General features: G+C 35.1%; 3 protein-coding genes across 4 annotated transcripts in view; 2 read left to right on the top strand and 1 right to left on the bottom strand.

Moving 5' to 3' along the window:
* The first annotated feature begins 1864 nt into the window (after positions 1 to 1864).
* Positions 1865 to 3558, top strand: LOC134273741 (F-box/LRR-repeat protein 21-like). Its single transcript, XM_062755950.1, has 2 exons — positions 1865 to 2002; positions 2159 to 3558. Exons 1-2 carry the CDS (start codon positions 1927 to 1929, stop codon positions 3307 to 3309), a joined length of 1227 nt encoding a protein of 408 aa, XP_062611934.1. The 5' UTR covers positions 1865 to 1926; the 3' UTR covers positions 3310 to 3558.
* A 106-nt stretch (positions 3559 to 3664) lies between these two features.
* The window catches only part of LOC134273751 (uncharacterized), a 44412-nt gene continuing 31570 nt past the window's right edge, over positions 3665 to 16506 (bottom strand). Inside the window, exons 41-52 of one of the 2 annotated variants that reach the window (XM_062755969.1) lie at positions 14853 to 14920; positions 14566 to 14641; positions 14244 to 14296; positions 12680 to 12787; positions 12143 to 12268; positions 11884 to 11959; positions 9257 to 9357; positions 8964 to 9107; positions 7340 to 7453; positions 6856 to 7015; positions 6403 to 6496; positions 3665 to 6299 (exon numbers count right to left, since the gene is read on the bottom strand). In XM_062755969.1, the coding sequence (XP_062611953.1) occupies positions 6118 to 6299; positions 6403 to 6496; positions 6856 to 7015; positions 7340 to 7453; positions 8964 to 9107; positions 9257 to 9357; positions 11884 to 11959; positions 12143 to 12268; positions 12680 to 12787; positions 14244 to 14296; positions 14566 to 14641; positions 14853 to 14920 (1302 nt within the window). In that variant the 3' untranslated portion in view covers positions 3665 to 6117. The remainder of the gene's footprint in view (positions 6300 to 6402; positions 6497 to 6855; positions 7016 to 7339; positions 7454 to 8963; positions 9108 to 9256; positions 9358 to 11883; positions 11960 to 12142; positions 12269 to 12679; positions 12788 to 14243; positions 14297 to 14565; positions 14642 to 14852; positions 14921 to 16506) is intronic. The other variant, XM_062755970.1, reaches the window with a different exon arrangement.
* LOC134273752 (uncharacterized) lies at positions 10470 to 11804 on the top strand. The gene is made up of 2 exons (XM_062755971.1): positions 10470 to 10807; positions 11267 to 11804. The coding sequence occupies exons 1-2, from the start codon at positions 10657 to 10659 to the stop codon at positions 11563 to 11565; spliced, it is 450 nt and encodes a 149-aa protein (XP_062611955.1). The 5' UTR covers positions 10470 to 10656; the 3' UTR covers positions 11566 to 11804.

The raw sequence follows: 16506 nt of genomic DNA, 5'->3' as shown, positions 1-16506 counted from the left end.
AAATTGTTCTTACTGGAAGTTAAAATTAAGATTCTTGACTAAGAGCAATAAAATTGAGAACTTTAATGAAGTGGGTGAAATAAAAGAGTGCATGGCTAGAGCTCCTGTGGTACAGAAATGGGGACTGAGTCCATAAATAATACTAATGTAGGTATATCCTGATTGGGGAGTGTTGCCATGTTGTCTGTTCAACACAGACCCGTAGGGAGCAAAGTCCGTTTAGAGTGTGTATGTGGGGGGGGGGGGGGGGGGGCACAGTCATATTTTCAGTTGGGTACACTTTCACCTACCAAAAACTCCATGGCAAGCAATAAAAAATGTTCATCCGACGTTTTTATTGAGGGGCACGAGCATGTATGTAGTAGCTATGTTTTCAGAAGTAAACTACTCGTATTTCGGCACTTGGGGGGGGGGGGGGGACCGGCCATGCAATGGGAAGATGTCCTCTACCATGCCTAGAGCACTAGGACCTATACCCTTTTTGTCGGATAACGGCATTCTCTTTAAATCAATTTTTGAAACTTATCTTTTCTTTAATAATTTTTTCAGTTGTTGTTCTCAAGCTTGCTCCTTGTCATGATGTGGAAAAATCCGTATATAAAACGAAATTATCTTCAGCATCATTGTGCTCAAACAAAGTAACTTCTTCATACGAAAATTAGAGTTACATAATTAAGAATTGGCATGTGTTTTCCAGTATTTAAGAGTACTAGCATATGTTTTCAGCGGGACCCCCCCTCGGTCCTGCAGACATGATAAGCACATAAACACTGCATGTACTCTATTCAGCACCTGTATAAACATATCTGTTGCATTAGGTAAACTATAGACAGTATGGTTCTTGGTGACAAGTAAAAGACTCGAGAAATTTGGAATTTTCTTATTACAGCGTATATAATGTTTGTGATTAAAACACCCAGGCCTAAAATAAAAATTTGTTTGTTAGCAGTTGTCCACCAAACCACTGAAAATGCACCCGACCCAAACTTTTTTTAGCCATTATGTAATTAACTTTTTTTTCAATTTTTCAGGATATTTAAACCGTTTTATTTTTAATTTTTGACTTGTTTTTATCAGTCAGTGGTTTGTAATAAGAGTGAAGCTTATTCATGTTTAGTAGGCCTAAGAAAAAGCTCTATTATTTATCTAACACTGAAAAATCTGGGAAAAAAAAAAAAAAAAAAAAAAAAAACCTATCTACCAACCCGGACTAAAAATAATAGGTCGACAACTGCAAACTAAGAATTTTTGAAGCTTAAAATTGGCCCCATGATTCTTGTTATAGAATCTAAGGAAGATAATCATAATTTTACGAAAAAACTTTCGACTACATCCCAAACTTTTGTTTGAATAAAAAATAATTAACAATTCTGTAATAAAATAAAAGGCAGCATAAAAATATTTGTATGTCCATATTTGTTTCAAAAAAAAAGATTTAACTTACTTTTAAGCTAGCCTATTGTGTAAATATTAAAAGTTATTCGCAAAGTTAGATTTCCATTTTAGTCCTTGGTTCTTTGTTAAATGAATCCTAACGTTACTTCTTACAAAAAGATTAAATTAAAGTTTATTTTTCTTACATACGTTAATTTATTATTTGGTTGAAATTATCGATCATTCAAACAAATGATTTTTTTTCAGCATCTCTAATTACTTCACATTATAAGATTAGGTCAAGACAGCTGACCTATTTGACCGAGTGACCTCCGCGGGCAGTGACCAGTGACGGTCAAGATAATTTCCTGATTCTCCGGAAGAGGTCAGTGTAATAATTATAGGACAGCGCTTCCGCGATATATGAGCTTCGGCGTCATACCTTCTTAATGAGCTTCGGCGACTCGTGCACAGACTGATCATAAAATGTTAGCCTTCCTCCACTGGCTGGGCTTGAATGCCCTCCTTGACTGGTTAGGGCTGAGTGGACGAATGGGTGGCCTCTTTGACCGGGTGGGGCTGGGGGATATCTTCCTTGGGTTTAGGACAACTTTCGGGCAATCTGAAGGTAGGTATCAATAAAACACGCGCACCTTGAGTGATGTAATTAACCCCGCTGTCTGGGAGTAACAATGAAACCCGACCCAAGATGAGGCATGCTGGCCGATAGATTATACGTCAAATGAGATTCATTTTCTGAAGCTAAAACATTGTTTATTTTTAGCTACCAGTATGGCCACAGGACAATGGGATTCACTACCGGCCGATATTCTTCTGGAAATATTCTCCTACCTCGGACCAGGGGAGAAAGTGCGGGCTTCCACCGTGTGTAAGAACTGGCGCAATGCTTTCCATTATCCGGAATTTTGGCGAGAATTTCACTTCGTTATCAAGGATGCTGCTAAAGAACACTGGCACCAACCCTGCCTGGAAAATCATGGAGGTCATTTCAGACACGTAGTGATTAGTGTTGACCAAAGTTCTACGGAAAACCGGAATATGGCTCTACAGATTTTTCATGGATTTGCAAACCTAGAGAGGGGAAAACTCGAATCCCTAACAGTCAAATTTACCGGAGAAAATCCTCTTTTTTACAGCGGAGCAGAATTCATAGAAGGGTTGTTCACCATGTTTGGTTTTGCACATAGAACATTAGAATTTTCACCATTTTCTCTTAGAACGGTAGATTTAAGTGAGCTGCTAATTTCTTATACGGACGAGCTTCTGGAACAACTAGCAATATGCCATCCCAAGCTAGAGAATCTTAACATTACAAGTCATATTTATTGCTATCGTGTGTCCCATGTTGGGTTGCTAAACTTTGTCCGCAAGTGTCGTAATCTCAAATCATTGAAAATATTCCATTGCACATTTTCCGATGACGTTCTAAGAGAACTTGCAAGCGACAACCGACTGCCCTTGAAGACGCTCACCATAGTAAGCAACCGGGAGGACAGGTATGGGGAATACGACAATATGACCACAGAAAGAGTTTGGCAAGAACTGAGACCAAAATTTACCGACCTTCAAATGAACTTGATTTTCGAGCCAGAGTGTTTTGTAGAGAAGATTGAGAACATCCTAAAGCGAGGTATGCCAGTGAGTTATCTGTCCATGGAGAACCCTGCCAGCTGTTTCCGTCCCCTAAATAAATCAGCAGCCTTCTTTAAGAACACACTGGACACCGTCATCCTTAAGATGCCCTTCACCCCCGCTCTGGGTCGCGCTCTGAAATTCCTCGGTCAAAGAGCCCTCCGTCTGACCTCCTTACAGGTCAGCTGTGAACTTCCACCGGAAGTTATAGAGGAAGTTTACCAACTTCAACCTCAATTGAAGGATTGCAACAAGACGATTTTAAAACCTCAACAAGAATGAACTATATGTGTATACATCAAGGAAAATTAGCCATGTTGACGTCGTCATAGTCAAAAGTTTTAAAAGTGAAGAATGAATTTTTTCCTTTTTCTGATTTCATCTTGAACAGTTGCAAAACCCAACAGTTATTTTCATGAATTTGCAAAAATGACCATCTGAATTATATTCAAGAAATAAAATTGATTTATGAATAGCGACTGCTCTCTGTGTGTAGGCAAAAATGAGTAAAGTTCTAACCCAAGGTTTCATCATATGAGACAAAATCTGTACCAGAAGGCAATGGGTTATATCGGTTATTTGTACAAAGCAGCTACACTGCAACTTTTATAAGAATTTTAAAGAATAAAAAGCAGCATTCAACTGTTAACATGGTTTTAATATTTATGTAAATACAAACAATCCTGTACTTGGAGGAAATATATACAACTAAAACGCTGAATATCAACTAAAAACAGGTACAATATTCCATGACTTGGATGTACTTTTTTCCCAATACACTCCTTTACTGGTATTTCTCTTTAATATTTTACACGATTCTTACTCAGAGGGTGTAGTCTAATTGTACTATACCTATGAATGATGAAAAAGACAGTCCATTTTATTTTTTTTTAAATAACAGCAAGTGATATAAGATCTCTTTCTCTACAGTAATTTTAAAATCCAATAATAAAGTTTTGCTGTTAATTAGAACCAGTACCAGTACCCCTACTGTTAATTAGACCCCTACCAGTACCAGTACCCCTACTGTTAATAAGACCCCTACCAGTAGAAGAGGAGGGGACTCAGGTGTTCTCCCTGTCTGTCCCACTGGGATTTCCTGATTTGTTTATGTTATAATTGCTTTATGGCATGTGAGTGTACCTAGATGAATTACATATAAAGTTTGAATTTTGTTTTGCTTCAATGGATTTTGATCCACTTTAATGGGAACTAAATTTTTATGCCCCCCTTCGAAGAGGGGAGGGCATATTGCTTTGCTGCTGGCTGTCGGTCCACTTAGTTTCCATTCATTATCTTCGCAACTGTTGTACATACTGAAATAAAATTTCGTATACAGGTATATCACATGAATATCTAGGCAAGTTCTGTTTTGGGTATGATGACACCATTTTTGACAGAGTTATGCCCCTTTGACTTAGAAAAAATTCCAATTATTTGCAGTTTCCTTTCATTTTCTTTGCAGAGGTTGCACATACTGAAATGAAATTTAATATACAGACTTATAAGATAAATATCTTGGTCAAGTTCTGTTTTGGGTACAATCATGCCATTTTTGACAGAGTTATGTCCTTTTGGACTTTGGAAAAATTACAATTTGGGGGGGGAGGGGGGCATGAGTGTTTTACAAACACCTATTGTTCACTTGGATTTCCACATTTTTCCACTAAAAACATGCAAATATTGGGCTGATCATCGACATGTTATTCTATCTTAATGAATTGTAAATCATTTGCATTAAGATGTGATAATAGCATTTTTAAATTTCATGAAAACAAGATTACACTTGCCGTTAGGGGCCCTTTTTAGTCCCCATCAGAAACCAGAGGAGACAATAGTTGAATCCATGTTGTTCTAAAATTATGTCCCTTGGCCACCAATTTTGGGGAAAAACCCAAAGAATCCTCACAATAGCCTTTATAGTTTTCTGGTTTGTAACTTTGTCATCTAACTAATCAAAATTCTTTGCATCTTGTATAATGATTGCCTCCAAGATGGGGATACCCATATATCAAAAGAACAAAAATAAAACACAGTGGATTTATCAGAGCAACCCAAACGTTTGGAAGCATTTAGAGGAGAAATGCCATTGCTTTCTCTTTTGGTTGACACAGCAAAGGAACATAACTCTTGCAAAGTGTGGATTGGACTTTTCTCAGTCTGTCCCAATTAGTTTTCTGCAATTTCTTTTCTAAGCGCAATTAGATACTGAGCTGATTTTGGTATGCGAGTTTACCTTGATGAGTTATAGATCAAGCTCACATTTTGTTCTGCTTCTTTGATTTTTGACAAAATTACCGCTGTGCATTTTTCAATTTTTAATGGGAACCAGATTACACTTGCAGGTAGGGAACTAGAAATGCTTATGCTATACTCTCAGAAAGCTTATTTTTTTCTTTAAAAATGGTGTAGACATGTGATGAACTAAAATTTATCTTTATGGACTGAGTCCTAAACTAAAATCTTTATCTACTGGTATATATACATCCTCTATATTAAAGAGAATTATATAGACTTGGAGTAGTATATTGTTTAACTGATATAATGTGATAAGGATAATAAAAACAGAGAAAAAATGTTTTACCTTCTTTAAAAGAAACTTTCATTCAAAAATGCTTTAAACTTCTGATCTATTTAAACATATTTACAGGAATACATATTAACTGAAATTAACAAGCAAACAATAAAGTAGTAGATTAACAAATGGATATGTTTGGTTTGTTATGAAGTTTGTTTTACTAAAAAGGCTACCTGCCCTTAATAATGGAAAAGATGAAAAACATGATTCATAAAAAATATTCTTATAAAAAATATAACTCTAGTCTCTCTATTGTAATTCTTATGTTCCAAGTTTAAGTGACCTACATGACCTACAAAGCTGGAGTGAGTAAAATAAATCACATGATTTCAGCACCAGAAAGGCAGTCTCTGCGAGTCATGAACACAATTTTTAGTAGGAGTAGAGATCCTCCATGATCCTTCCTTTGATCCTATCAGCCTTCCTTCATCCTAGGATCTGCAGGTTGTCCAAGGCTGTACTGCTGGTCACATCAACACTGATGACTGAACACACAACACGAGTTGTGGTCATCAGGACATGTTTCCGAACATGTCGTAAGGGTCAATGTCATCAGCTAGTCCTAGGGTCCTCTCCCCGCTGTCATCTCCCTCCTCATCTTCGCTGTCCTCCTCCTCACTCTCCTGATACACCTCTCCCACAGTCAAACCTTTAGTAGGCCTCTTCAGGTCTTTGGGAAATTTCTTTACCTTCCCTGTCAACAGAAATATTGGACATTAGTACATGTACATACAAGTCAGCATTAAGTTTCCAAATACAAACAATCTCCAAAAGTTTCTCAATTTTTTAATACATACGTTTCTTCAGAACAAACGGATTGTTGTCATCAGAGACGTCTTCCTCAGAGGAACTACAGGCAAACTTATCATAGTCAAGGCTGATGTTGGGGAACTGAAAATACAGCAGGAATTTGTCATTTCTTTATTGTGTTTTTATATTAACTACTAAATAAGTATGTGTGGGTTTTTTTCTGTGTAATACATTAAACAATTGCTGAATATAACAGGCATAATATACAGTCAAACTTCATTATCTCTAACCTTATGGGGCTAAGAAAATTCTTCAAGATATTCGAGGATTTGAGATATTGAGGGTAAAATACTTCAAGAATATGTGGTTGGGACTTCCAAATCACTTTGACATATCCATGGTATTTGAGATATTGGAGTTTGAGATACTAAAGTTTAAGTGTATTTAGCACTAAAAGTAGACCCACTAATCAGCATGTGTACATGTACTGTACATCGTACCTTTGTTTTGACTTTCAGTAGGCGAGGCCAGCTTCCTGACTCCTCCTTCCTCAGTTTGACGAGGACTTCTGAACGTTTGACTGACACATGACAGGCATCCGGCTGAATTCTACCAAACAGCTCATACTTAGCTTCATACAGTGTATCATCCACAACCGTCCTGTATAAAGCATAGAAACAATAAAGAAATGGTGTTGGAACATATACATCCCCCATACAGTTATAGTGAAAAAGATCAATTTTAAATTCAGAATGTCTGTGATAATAGTGATAATTGTATACTACAGTAAAACTAGGTTACAACAAAGCTACTGGGACCTAGGAAATAACTTCGCCATATCTATAATTTGTTATATCTGTATATGGAATCCGTTAAATTTATATAGCTGGGGATCCAAGATAAACTCACTATATCTTTGAATTCGCACTATCTGTGTTCATACTAAGTGAGTTTTACTGTAGTACGTGATGCTTTGAGCCTTACCTGAAGAAGAAGCTGTTTTGGTTGACTTTGACCGGAGCATCCCCTGCCAGGGCGACTCGCACCGCTAGGATCACATTACGCTTGTTCTGGGCCCAAGTTATAATGGGAACCAACCTGGAAACAATTAACAAATGAACAACATGCTCATTCCTTGTCAGAACAAAGTAACAATACATGAATATAATCAAAGCTAATCAATCATTTATCAAGGATTCACTCTCCTTGTTTACATGGATTATTACAGCGTTTGGGGTAACGTGATGAGTTTAACACCCAATTTTATGTTAACGCCCCCAAAATCTACCTGATTCAAGATCAATAAATTACCGCCTGTCAATTATTAAAAAAAAACAATAGCTTCTGATTTGATTGACAGAACAACTACCTGTGCTTCCTGATAATCTTAGTTTGCATGTTTTGAAAACAATTACCTGGTCACGCGTCAAACGCTTTCATGTACCCGCATAGTATACACGCGGGTTAGTAAATTCCAATATGTTTGAATTTTATTTCAAAAAATAATTGAAAGTAGATTATTAAAACATTGAAATAATAAAATATTTCTTTCCTATCTTCACTGCTGTTTGTTACTTGTAAGTGTTTATATCGTCCACGGTATCTGTAGAAAAAAGACCGCGTTCACAGAAACAGGCTCTATTTTCTGTAATTGGAAGTCCGACGATTTAAATTATTTTTTAAGAAATGGGATATAAGAAAAATATTCAGCTCTACAAGCGGCATAGCATAGTTTTTGAAAGATGTTTTATTTTGTACTGTGGCTACAATCCGCACGATGTTGTACAGAAATTGATGTCAGAATTAATGCTCGAATTTCCTTTAACGTCTGTATATATACGTAATGAACATGTGAAGATAAATAAAAGTGATCGATTCTGAAAAGAAATCTTTCAAACAAAAATTTTTGTTAATACACAAAGAATAAAAAATATGGAATATTTTGGACAACATTGTTGGCCAGAAAAAAAATAAAACATTCCGATCGCGGTAAATGCATGTTCACATGCACGACGGATAGGTGGATTAATATTTTGTTTTTAATTTCAATATTCAGACTTTTTTAATCAAGTGATTTCTTTTATTGAAGATTAAAAAAGATAAATTTTATTGATTTGTAGTTTTTACACGTGATTTTTTCTTTTATGTAAGGAAACCATTTTCTAAAACGATATACATGTATATGTATCATTATTTTTTTCCTTCAAAACATTACCGTGATTACGATGAATGCGTTTAGTTTACAAATAAATTTATATAAAAATAATGAATTTACGTAGTTACCAGACACAAAACACGTAATGTTGACCCTGATTACCAAACACAGACTTCCTGTGTAATGCTACGTATACACAGATTTTTGACATCTTGGGTATTGGGGGTCTCCAGGTAAATAACACCACTGTTACTTTGACCACTCCCCCTCCTCAGGTAACCCTACCGTAAAAAAATTGGGTCTTTAAGTTGGATGGATAATTCCCTACAGATAAACACACCAACTATATTTTTGGTAACCTGGCCTAGTTGGGTGTCTTTACTTACTTTTGTTGGGGGTAGGGGAACTGCTGTAGGTGGTTTACTTATGTTTGTTGGGAGTATCTTTACTTACTTTTGTTGGGGGTAAGCAGACCGCTGTAGGTGGATTGGTTTACTGTTGATAGAGCTAGACGTTGGGACCTGGATCACGAGACTGTTGAGGAATCTCTCACATTTCCTGTACGTTTCAGTGCCAAGCTTCTGTTGTTTAATAGCTCTAATAACAGAGTAATCATCAGTGACTTGGTAGTCTTTAGTTGTATCAATTAAGATACATAAATTTTTTACACATTTTTTCTGAATCTTTGTGCTTTCAAAAGATGGTTAGAATCAAGAGTTTTAAATATGCTGTTAAATCTGACTCACTTCTTTAGAATGATCACCACTCCTTGCTCCAGAAGAAAAGTTTTCTTTTTTCGGTTTTCCTTGCATAGATTCTCACAGTAGGCTACTCCACAGGAGATACACTGAAAGGAAATTCACACACATATACAACATACAGCTACCAACTTAAAACAATCCTCAATTCTTTCTTTGTTAGTGTATGTACAGGAATCAACAATAAGGCTTAATTAATAACCGAAAAAATTACCATTACATATCCAATACAGTGTGAGTAATTTTAACTACAAAAGCTGTCATTTTTAATTCCTGTGACTGTCCTATCAAAGGAAGACATTTTATTGACATTTATATTAATGTCTGAAGTATTATTATAAAAAGTAGATAAAAGTACATTTAACATTAGCAATATTGATGAATTTTGAGTTTCGCTGATTGAAAAGTACTCTGCATAAAAATCTATACACTTTGTTTCGCAAACAAGTAAAGTTTTTAATGTCATTTACTGATTGATGAAATAAGTTGTTTTTATAGGAATTATAAGATAAAACTTCAATGGATGTAAATTTAAATATAAAATATTTAATTAACCGATTCAAACAGATAAAAATAATCAGATTAAAACTCCCTCTAATTTCTTTTATCTTGAAAATGTTCTTTTTAAATCAAGTTTATTTTTATATATTGAACATTGTTTATTCTTTTTACACAAATCTTCCTTTTTATTAAAAAAAATTGATTTTTAAATAATTCTTGTTTTAATTAAGCATTGTTTATTTCTCCTTAGTAAATATCAAATGTCACATTGTCAATAACTGCCAATCAAACCCACAAATTTTAAAGTGGATGAAATTAACTTAAAATGCTTACACAGTGTTGTTAATTAATTTATGACAGCTATAAAAATCCCTTTGAATACTAGCAAGCCCCCCATAAATTTCCATTAGCAGGATCCTGTGGATATAAGTGACAGAACAATACACAGTTTGTCTCCCCTGATGTACAATAATGGCAGACGGTCAGCCAATGACTGTAGTCTCACCTGTGGCCTGGCCTTTGTTTACCTGTTGATCCCTGGCTGGGGGATTACAGGTGAACAAACATCTTACCTGTAAATCCCCTACCAATGACTCCAATTCTTGGAAACTCAGGGTGGTGTTAATTACACCAATTATCCTCAGGGGTTAAATGGCCTCATACAAAGACTATCACAAATCTGTTTATTTTGAGTGCTTTACAAAAACTGAACAAAAATTTCTGATTGCCCCTTTGTTGGTCCTTTGCAGGGGTTCTTTCGGGGCCTGAATTAAAATTTTAATGACTTCCTTTTAGCCCTGACCTTAGGTCCCCTGTGTGAAGATTTGTACTAAGGTGAGCCTGGGTGAGTGACTTTGAGAGCTACTTATACAGGAGCAGATTTCAGGATGGCTCAGTCCTGGTTCTGTCCCCCACGAGGAAACATACACAGTCAGCTGATCAAGAACATGGCCAAAATGGACACCCTAGTGACAGCCTCCAAACTAAAGTCACTACTGTGTGTTTATGATGAGGCTAATCACAGAATTCAGCTACTAGGTAGGGCAGATATATCAATAAGAAAAATTATAATTTGTTTATAAAAAAAAAAAAATAAATTACCAACAGAAAGTTACTTTTCATATTAAATATTAGGACATTGATTTATATGAAGTATAAACATAAATTTCAGTTTCTTTACTTGTCTTTTTCTTTTCAGTAATAAACTAGAAATTTTCCATACTCTGAAATAAAACAATGGTTCAACAAGTTTCATTGCTGATGAGATTCTGAATTCAAAACATATTTAACAGTTAAAAAATTAATGCTACTTGAGTAACTAAAGAACCACCAAGGCAGTTTTACAATCTTTTGATGTACATTTTGATAATTGCAGTCATATAACCAACATTACATGTATTATTATTTATCCTTAAACAAAACTACCAACTTTAATTTATCCATAATTCATAAATTTCCTACTGTGAGTAATTGCACCTTTTTTCTCCTTAATTTCAGAGAATGCCCTAAAACGTGAGAATCAGAAGATGTTTCATGCGACACTGACGGGACAGAATGAATTCCGTCACCAGTCCGTACTCCGTCTATCAGTACTAGAGGGCTATAAGTTAATGTTCATAAAGTATCGTAACAAAACCTGGACCAGGATTCAGAAGTTGTCTAACCTGATTCTCCAGAGCTCCGAGGAACCAGAGACAACCAATCTGTTACCCGAGTCCATGACTCGAGGTCCAGCTACCGACAAAATGGCTCAACCTGAGATCGAAAACTTTTGTCTGATGCACCGAAGTGCTTGATACACCAGAGACGGCTTCTCCGTGTGAAATACGAGTTTTGATAAAAATATAACACTAGCATTGTGAGAATACCATGCTTTGGAGAATGTGCTAATCTTTATTGTGCTTTTCAGGAAACTTAAGACAATGAATTGTGAGAGTTTGCCGAGTCAATTAATCTAGTCTCCTCCATTGATCTAGTCCTGTTCATGTTTAGCTGCATGTTAATTGTGATAATTGAACACTTGTGCCAAATAAAAGTGGAGTTAAAATATCTTTGATTTCAGTTATAATTAATTAGTAATTATTAGTAAGCTGGGTAGAAGGTAATTAACTTACCATATCATCCAAGAATGAACTCATTTTGGAAATGACCACCTTGGCAAGTTTTTCATTGTGCAGAGGTTCTCGTTTTCTGTTAATAGGAAATTTTGATTTATGAATTCAATTCAGTCTCTATTAATTGTGGATTGTCTAGAATGAATCTTAGATTTACTCAACTTTTCATTCATATTTATAACACAAACAAGAAAACTAGCTACTAAGCTGTAAATATTAAGGAAATATATAATTATAATATTAATTTTCTATAACATACCCGTTTTTATTGACTAGAGTAACCAGAAACTGCAGCAGTGCCTGGCATGCCTGTAGGTCATCTGTGCGTTTGAGTGACTCTGTGATTAAGTCACAGACCTTAAAATGGTACACAATATCTGAGGCACTAAGAAATGAAACAAACAAGAAACATTAACATAGAGCAAGCCCTAGTCCTATGAAATTATTTCATTTTGCTGAAAGGAGCAAGTGTGAACACTTAGTGGCTTTATTATCAACAAGGAGCTCTAAAGATACCAAACCTACAAAGCATGCATCTACAATGATTAAATTTGTGACATATAGTACCAGATATAAATCTTATTTATTTAAGAAATAAAATATCATTTTAAGAGTTTCATTGGGATATGACATGAAGTCGGTCATGTGATCAAATTCTATAATGCCCTAAAGCTCCTTGTCAACCCAGATGAAGGACAAACTACTTTTTTATGATTCTCTACTGACAGTGAAACCTATCTTACTACGATTCTCTACTGAACAGTAAAACCTATCTCTTGTCAGCGTTCACACTTACCACTTTTTCGCAGTAACAGGAAGTTGTGAACATGATTGTGTTTTATAGCTGTTGACTGAATCTAGAAGTCCAGGAAGACGTACACGGCTTTCCCGTTTTTGGCTCATACTAAATTCACAGAAAACAATCCATCAGAAAGGAGAGTTCAGAAGTGAGGATGAGTTTGTGATTTGATGCTTTGGTTTAGGATGAAAATTTTGCCATGACTTGGTTAAGTGTACACCAAACAGTGGACCCCATTACTACACCTTAAAGTAAGAAGGGGGGTTATCACTAGCGAAGAGATGTTACAGAGAAGCCACAAAATCAATTCCTTGTAGAAACACAATCATCATCACAATACCCTTCTACAGGAGATAAACTAAAACAAGGAGCCTAAACAACATCTAACAATGAAGCAAAAAAGATAACATTAATTAATCACCCAGTCTTTTATCCTATAAATCCAACTACCCATGATATGATCAACTACATGTATAATTTTAGGGATTATGACAATCAAATATGGATTTGCCAATCAATTTATCCAATTTGATAAATTTAAACTCAACCTGTTAAAATTGTATCAAAATACACATGAGATTGAAATGCTTCTAAATGATAAGCAAGTTTTTATATTTTTTTCACTTGAAAGGTCATTTTATGTACACAAATAACTAAGAGACACATTCTTTATTTCCCATTTCGGTTAAAACAAATACAAGATTTGTTGCAGAGAAATGTAAACATTTTCAATATTTTCTTTTTCCTATATTTATTATAAAGTAAAAATTGGCAGGCACAGTAGTTGACTTTTTTAATTCTACGTAAAAATTTCAATTTAAGATCTCTATTTTATAATTTTTTTTTAGGTAAATGACCGTCAATGCAAATTTTATGACGGCAAAAGGTAGCTAATGGCATTTGTGAATTTGTTTGAGAATCAAATTCTTTAAAATTCATTCAAACCATACATTTAACACTGCGTCTGATTTTCTGTTAGGTCCTAATCTATTCATCTCAAACAAATTAAATTATCCATGGATTTAATTTTAACCTTAAAACAATGATACATGCATAATAAATATTAAAGATATAATTTTTTTTAACCAGATGTCAAAAGTTTATTCTGCATAGTTGCCATCACCAAGGTATCAACACAGGTAACTTGAGCTAGTGGGAATATTTATTCTTATTAAGACACCAAAAAGCACATGCAAAGGTCACGGGTCTAATAATCATATATTTGTTAGTACTCAAATACTACTCCCCATCTGTAATGCAATATTGTGTTTTCTTATTTCAAATTTTACAAACTGCCCCCAAACATGGAATTCTAATTTTGTTTATGTGACAAAACTTGCATAACAATGGGAAATTAAACACTATCAAAGGTATGTTAGATATCAAATACATATATGAACTAATTACAACTTCTTATATGCATGCAAAATAATATTTAAAAAAGTGCTAGTAACTATTTCCTAAAACAAGCAAACACAAGTAAATTTTAAATAACAGGTAATAACAAGGTCAAAGATAATATGAATTCAAAAATAGTACTGCATCCTTTGTGATTCCTTACCTTTTTGACTGATTACAGATTATATTCAAAGCTCGCCCTGTTCCATAAAGAATCTGCCAAACAGACAATACATTGATCAGTATAGGACTAATTCACTAGAAGAGTTTAACATCAATCAGAAAAATTTAAAAACATCCCACAATGTTCTTCATTTACAGAACCATGTTTGGTTTTCTTGCTGCCTATGCTGGAAACAGACCTAATTGCTGTCTTACACATATAATTGACTGTCCTTTTAAATTATGAATCAATTCTTTTCCTTTTAGTATAAAAATAACACCAGAATTATCAATAATTTCCTAATTTAAATAATTGGGAGCACCTCTGGTTCCTCTGTCACCTCCAGAATCTCACACAGGCACTCAAGGACCGAGGCATCACTGAAGGCCTTCACAAACCTGAGGAGAAAATAAATTATACATCATATTCAAACAATTACATTTATTTTGAAAATAATACAAAACTTTACATTCAAGATGTTGACAATATCTATTACATCTTACGAATTTATACACATCCGATGACATGAAACATACCAGCTTTTACATCTAATGAACCTTTTATGAGACTACACATACTTGTTATTACATATGATGACATTACACACACCTGTTATTACAGTTGATTAGTCTGTGTATGGCCTCTAGAGCCTGAGTTTGGATTTTTGGACGGCTTTTCTGAAATGAATAGTTTCACATTTAATCAAAGAAAAGAATCTAATACTTTGAAATGTTAAAAACATAGGTAATCAGAGATTACAGAGCTCACCTCAACGAATGTTGTCTTTAAGTAAGGCAAAGTCACACAATTAACCAACAAAAAGTATACATTCCAAAGATGAAAATATTTTTAAAAGCAATTTTGATCATACTTTGAAATAGACCTACATAAAAAATTTAAACTACTTCTTCTTCATGAAAATGTAATGAAAATCCAGCATCTGAAGCAAGATTGAGAGTTTTCATCTCTTGATGCAGCATTTGTGCAAGTTTGGTTTATACAATGTTATATAAGCCTTATAGTTTTTGGTAATAGACCTGCAACCATAACTTTTACCTTGTCTATTATCTTGTCCAATTCAGCATCCGAAGCAAGTCCATTAGTGTGCATCCTTAGATGTATCATCCATGCAAGTTTGCTCATTATACGGCTCATAGTTTATTGGAAATGAAACATGCATCAAAACTAAAATTTTCACTCATCCACAAAAAGTAAGTCAGATTCAGCATCCGAAGCAAGCCTAGAAGTATGCATCCTTAGATGTATCATCTATCCAAGACTGGTCATTAAAGAACTTAGTTCCTTGGAAATGAAACCTGCACCAAAAACTTTTAACTATTCACTCAACCGGAAAATGTAGGTCAGATTCAGCATCTGAAGCAAGCCTGGTAGTGTGCATCCTTAGATGTATCATATTCCATGCAAGTTTGGTCAACATAGGGCTTAAAGTTACTTGCAAATGAAACCTGCACCAAAAACATTAACCTGTTCGCTCAACTGGAAAATGTAGGTCAGATTCAGCATCCGAAGCAAGCCCGGTAGTATGCATCCTTAGATGTATCATCCATGAAAGTTTGGTCAACATAGGGCTTATAGTTACTTGGAAATGAAACCTGCATCAAAAACTTTACCTGTTCACTCAACTGGAAAATGTAGGTCAGATTCAGCATCTAGTATGCATCCTTAGATGTATCATCCATGCAAGTTTGGTCAACATAGGGCTTATAGTTACTTGCAAATGAAACCTGCACCAAAAACTTTAACCTGTTCACTCAACTGGAAAATGTAGGTCAGATTCAGCATCCGAAGCACAGTATGCATCCTTTGTATCATCCATGCAAGTTTGGTCAACATAGGGCTTATAGTTACTTGGAAATGAAACCTACACTGAAAACTTTAACCTGGTCACTCAACCGGAAAATGTAGGTCAGATTCAGCATCCGAAGCAAGCCCGGTAGTATGCATCCTTAGATGTATCATCCATGCAAGTTTGGTCAACATAGGGCTTATAGTTACTTGGAAATGAAACCCACACCGAAAACTGCACCAAAAATGTTAACCTGCTCCAAAAACATTAACCTGGTAATTCCTTTGCTGAAATTGCAGCATCTGAAACTTTGTCTGGTACAATAAAACACACTAAAACCATCTTCCATGCATGTCTAATCAGTATAGGACACAGAAGTAATTAAAAAGAAAACTGCTCCAAAAAACTTAACCTTAACCTGGGACGCCGACACCGACGCCGACGCCGAGGGTATCA

The sequence above is a fragment of the Saccostrea cucullata genome, unplaced genomic scaffold (genome assembly GCF_032062105.1).
Source record: "Saccostrea cucullata isolate Sc308-1 unplaced genomic scaffold, CSIRO_AGI_Scuc_v1 ctg134, whole genome shotgun sequence".
NCBI classification, from domain to species: domain Eukaryota; kingdom Metazoa; phylum Mollusca; class Bivalvia; order Ostreida; family Ostreidae; genus Saccostrea; species Saccostrea cuccullata.
This window is presented reverse-complemented; position numbering and strand designations above follow the sequence as displayed.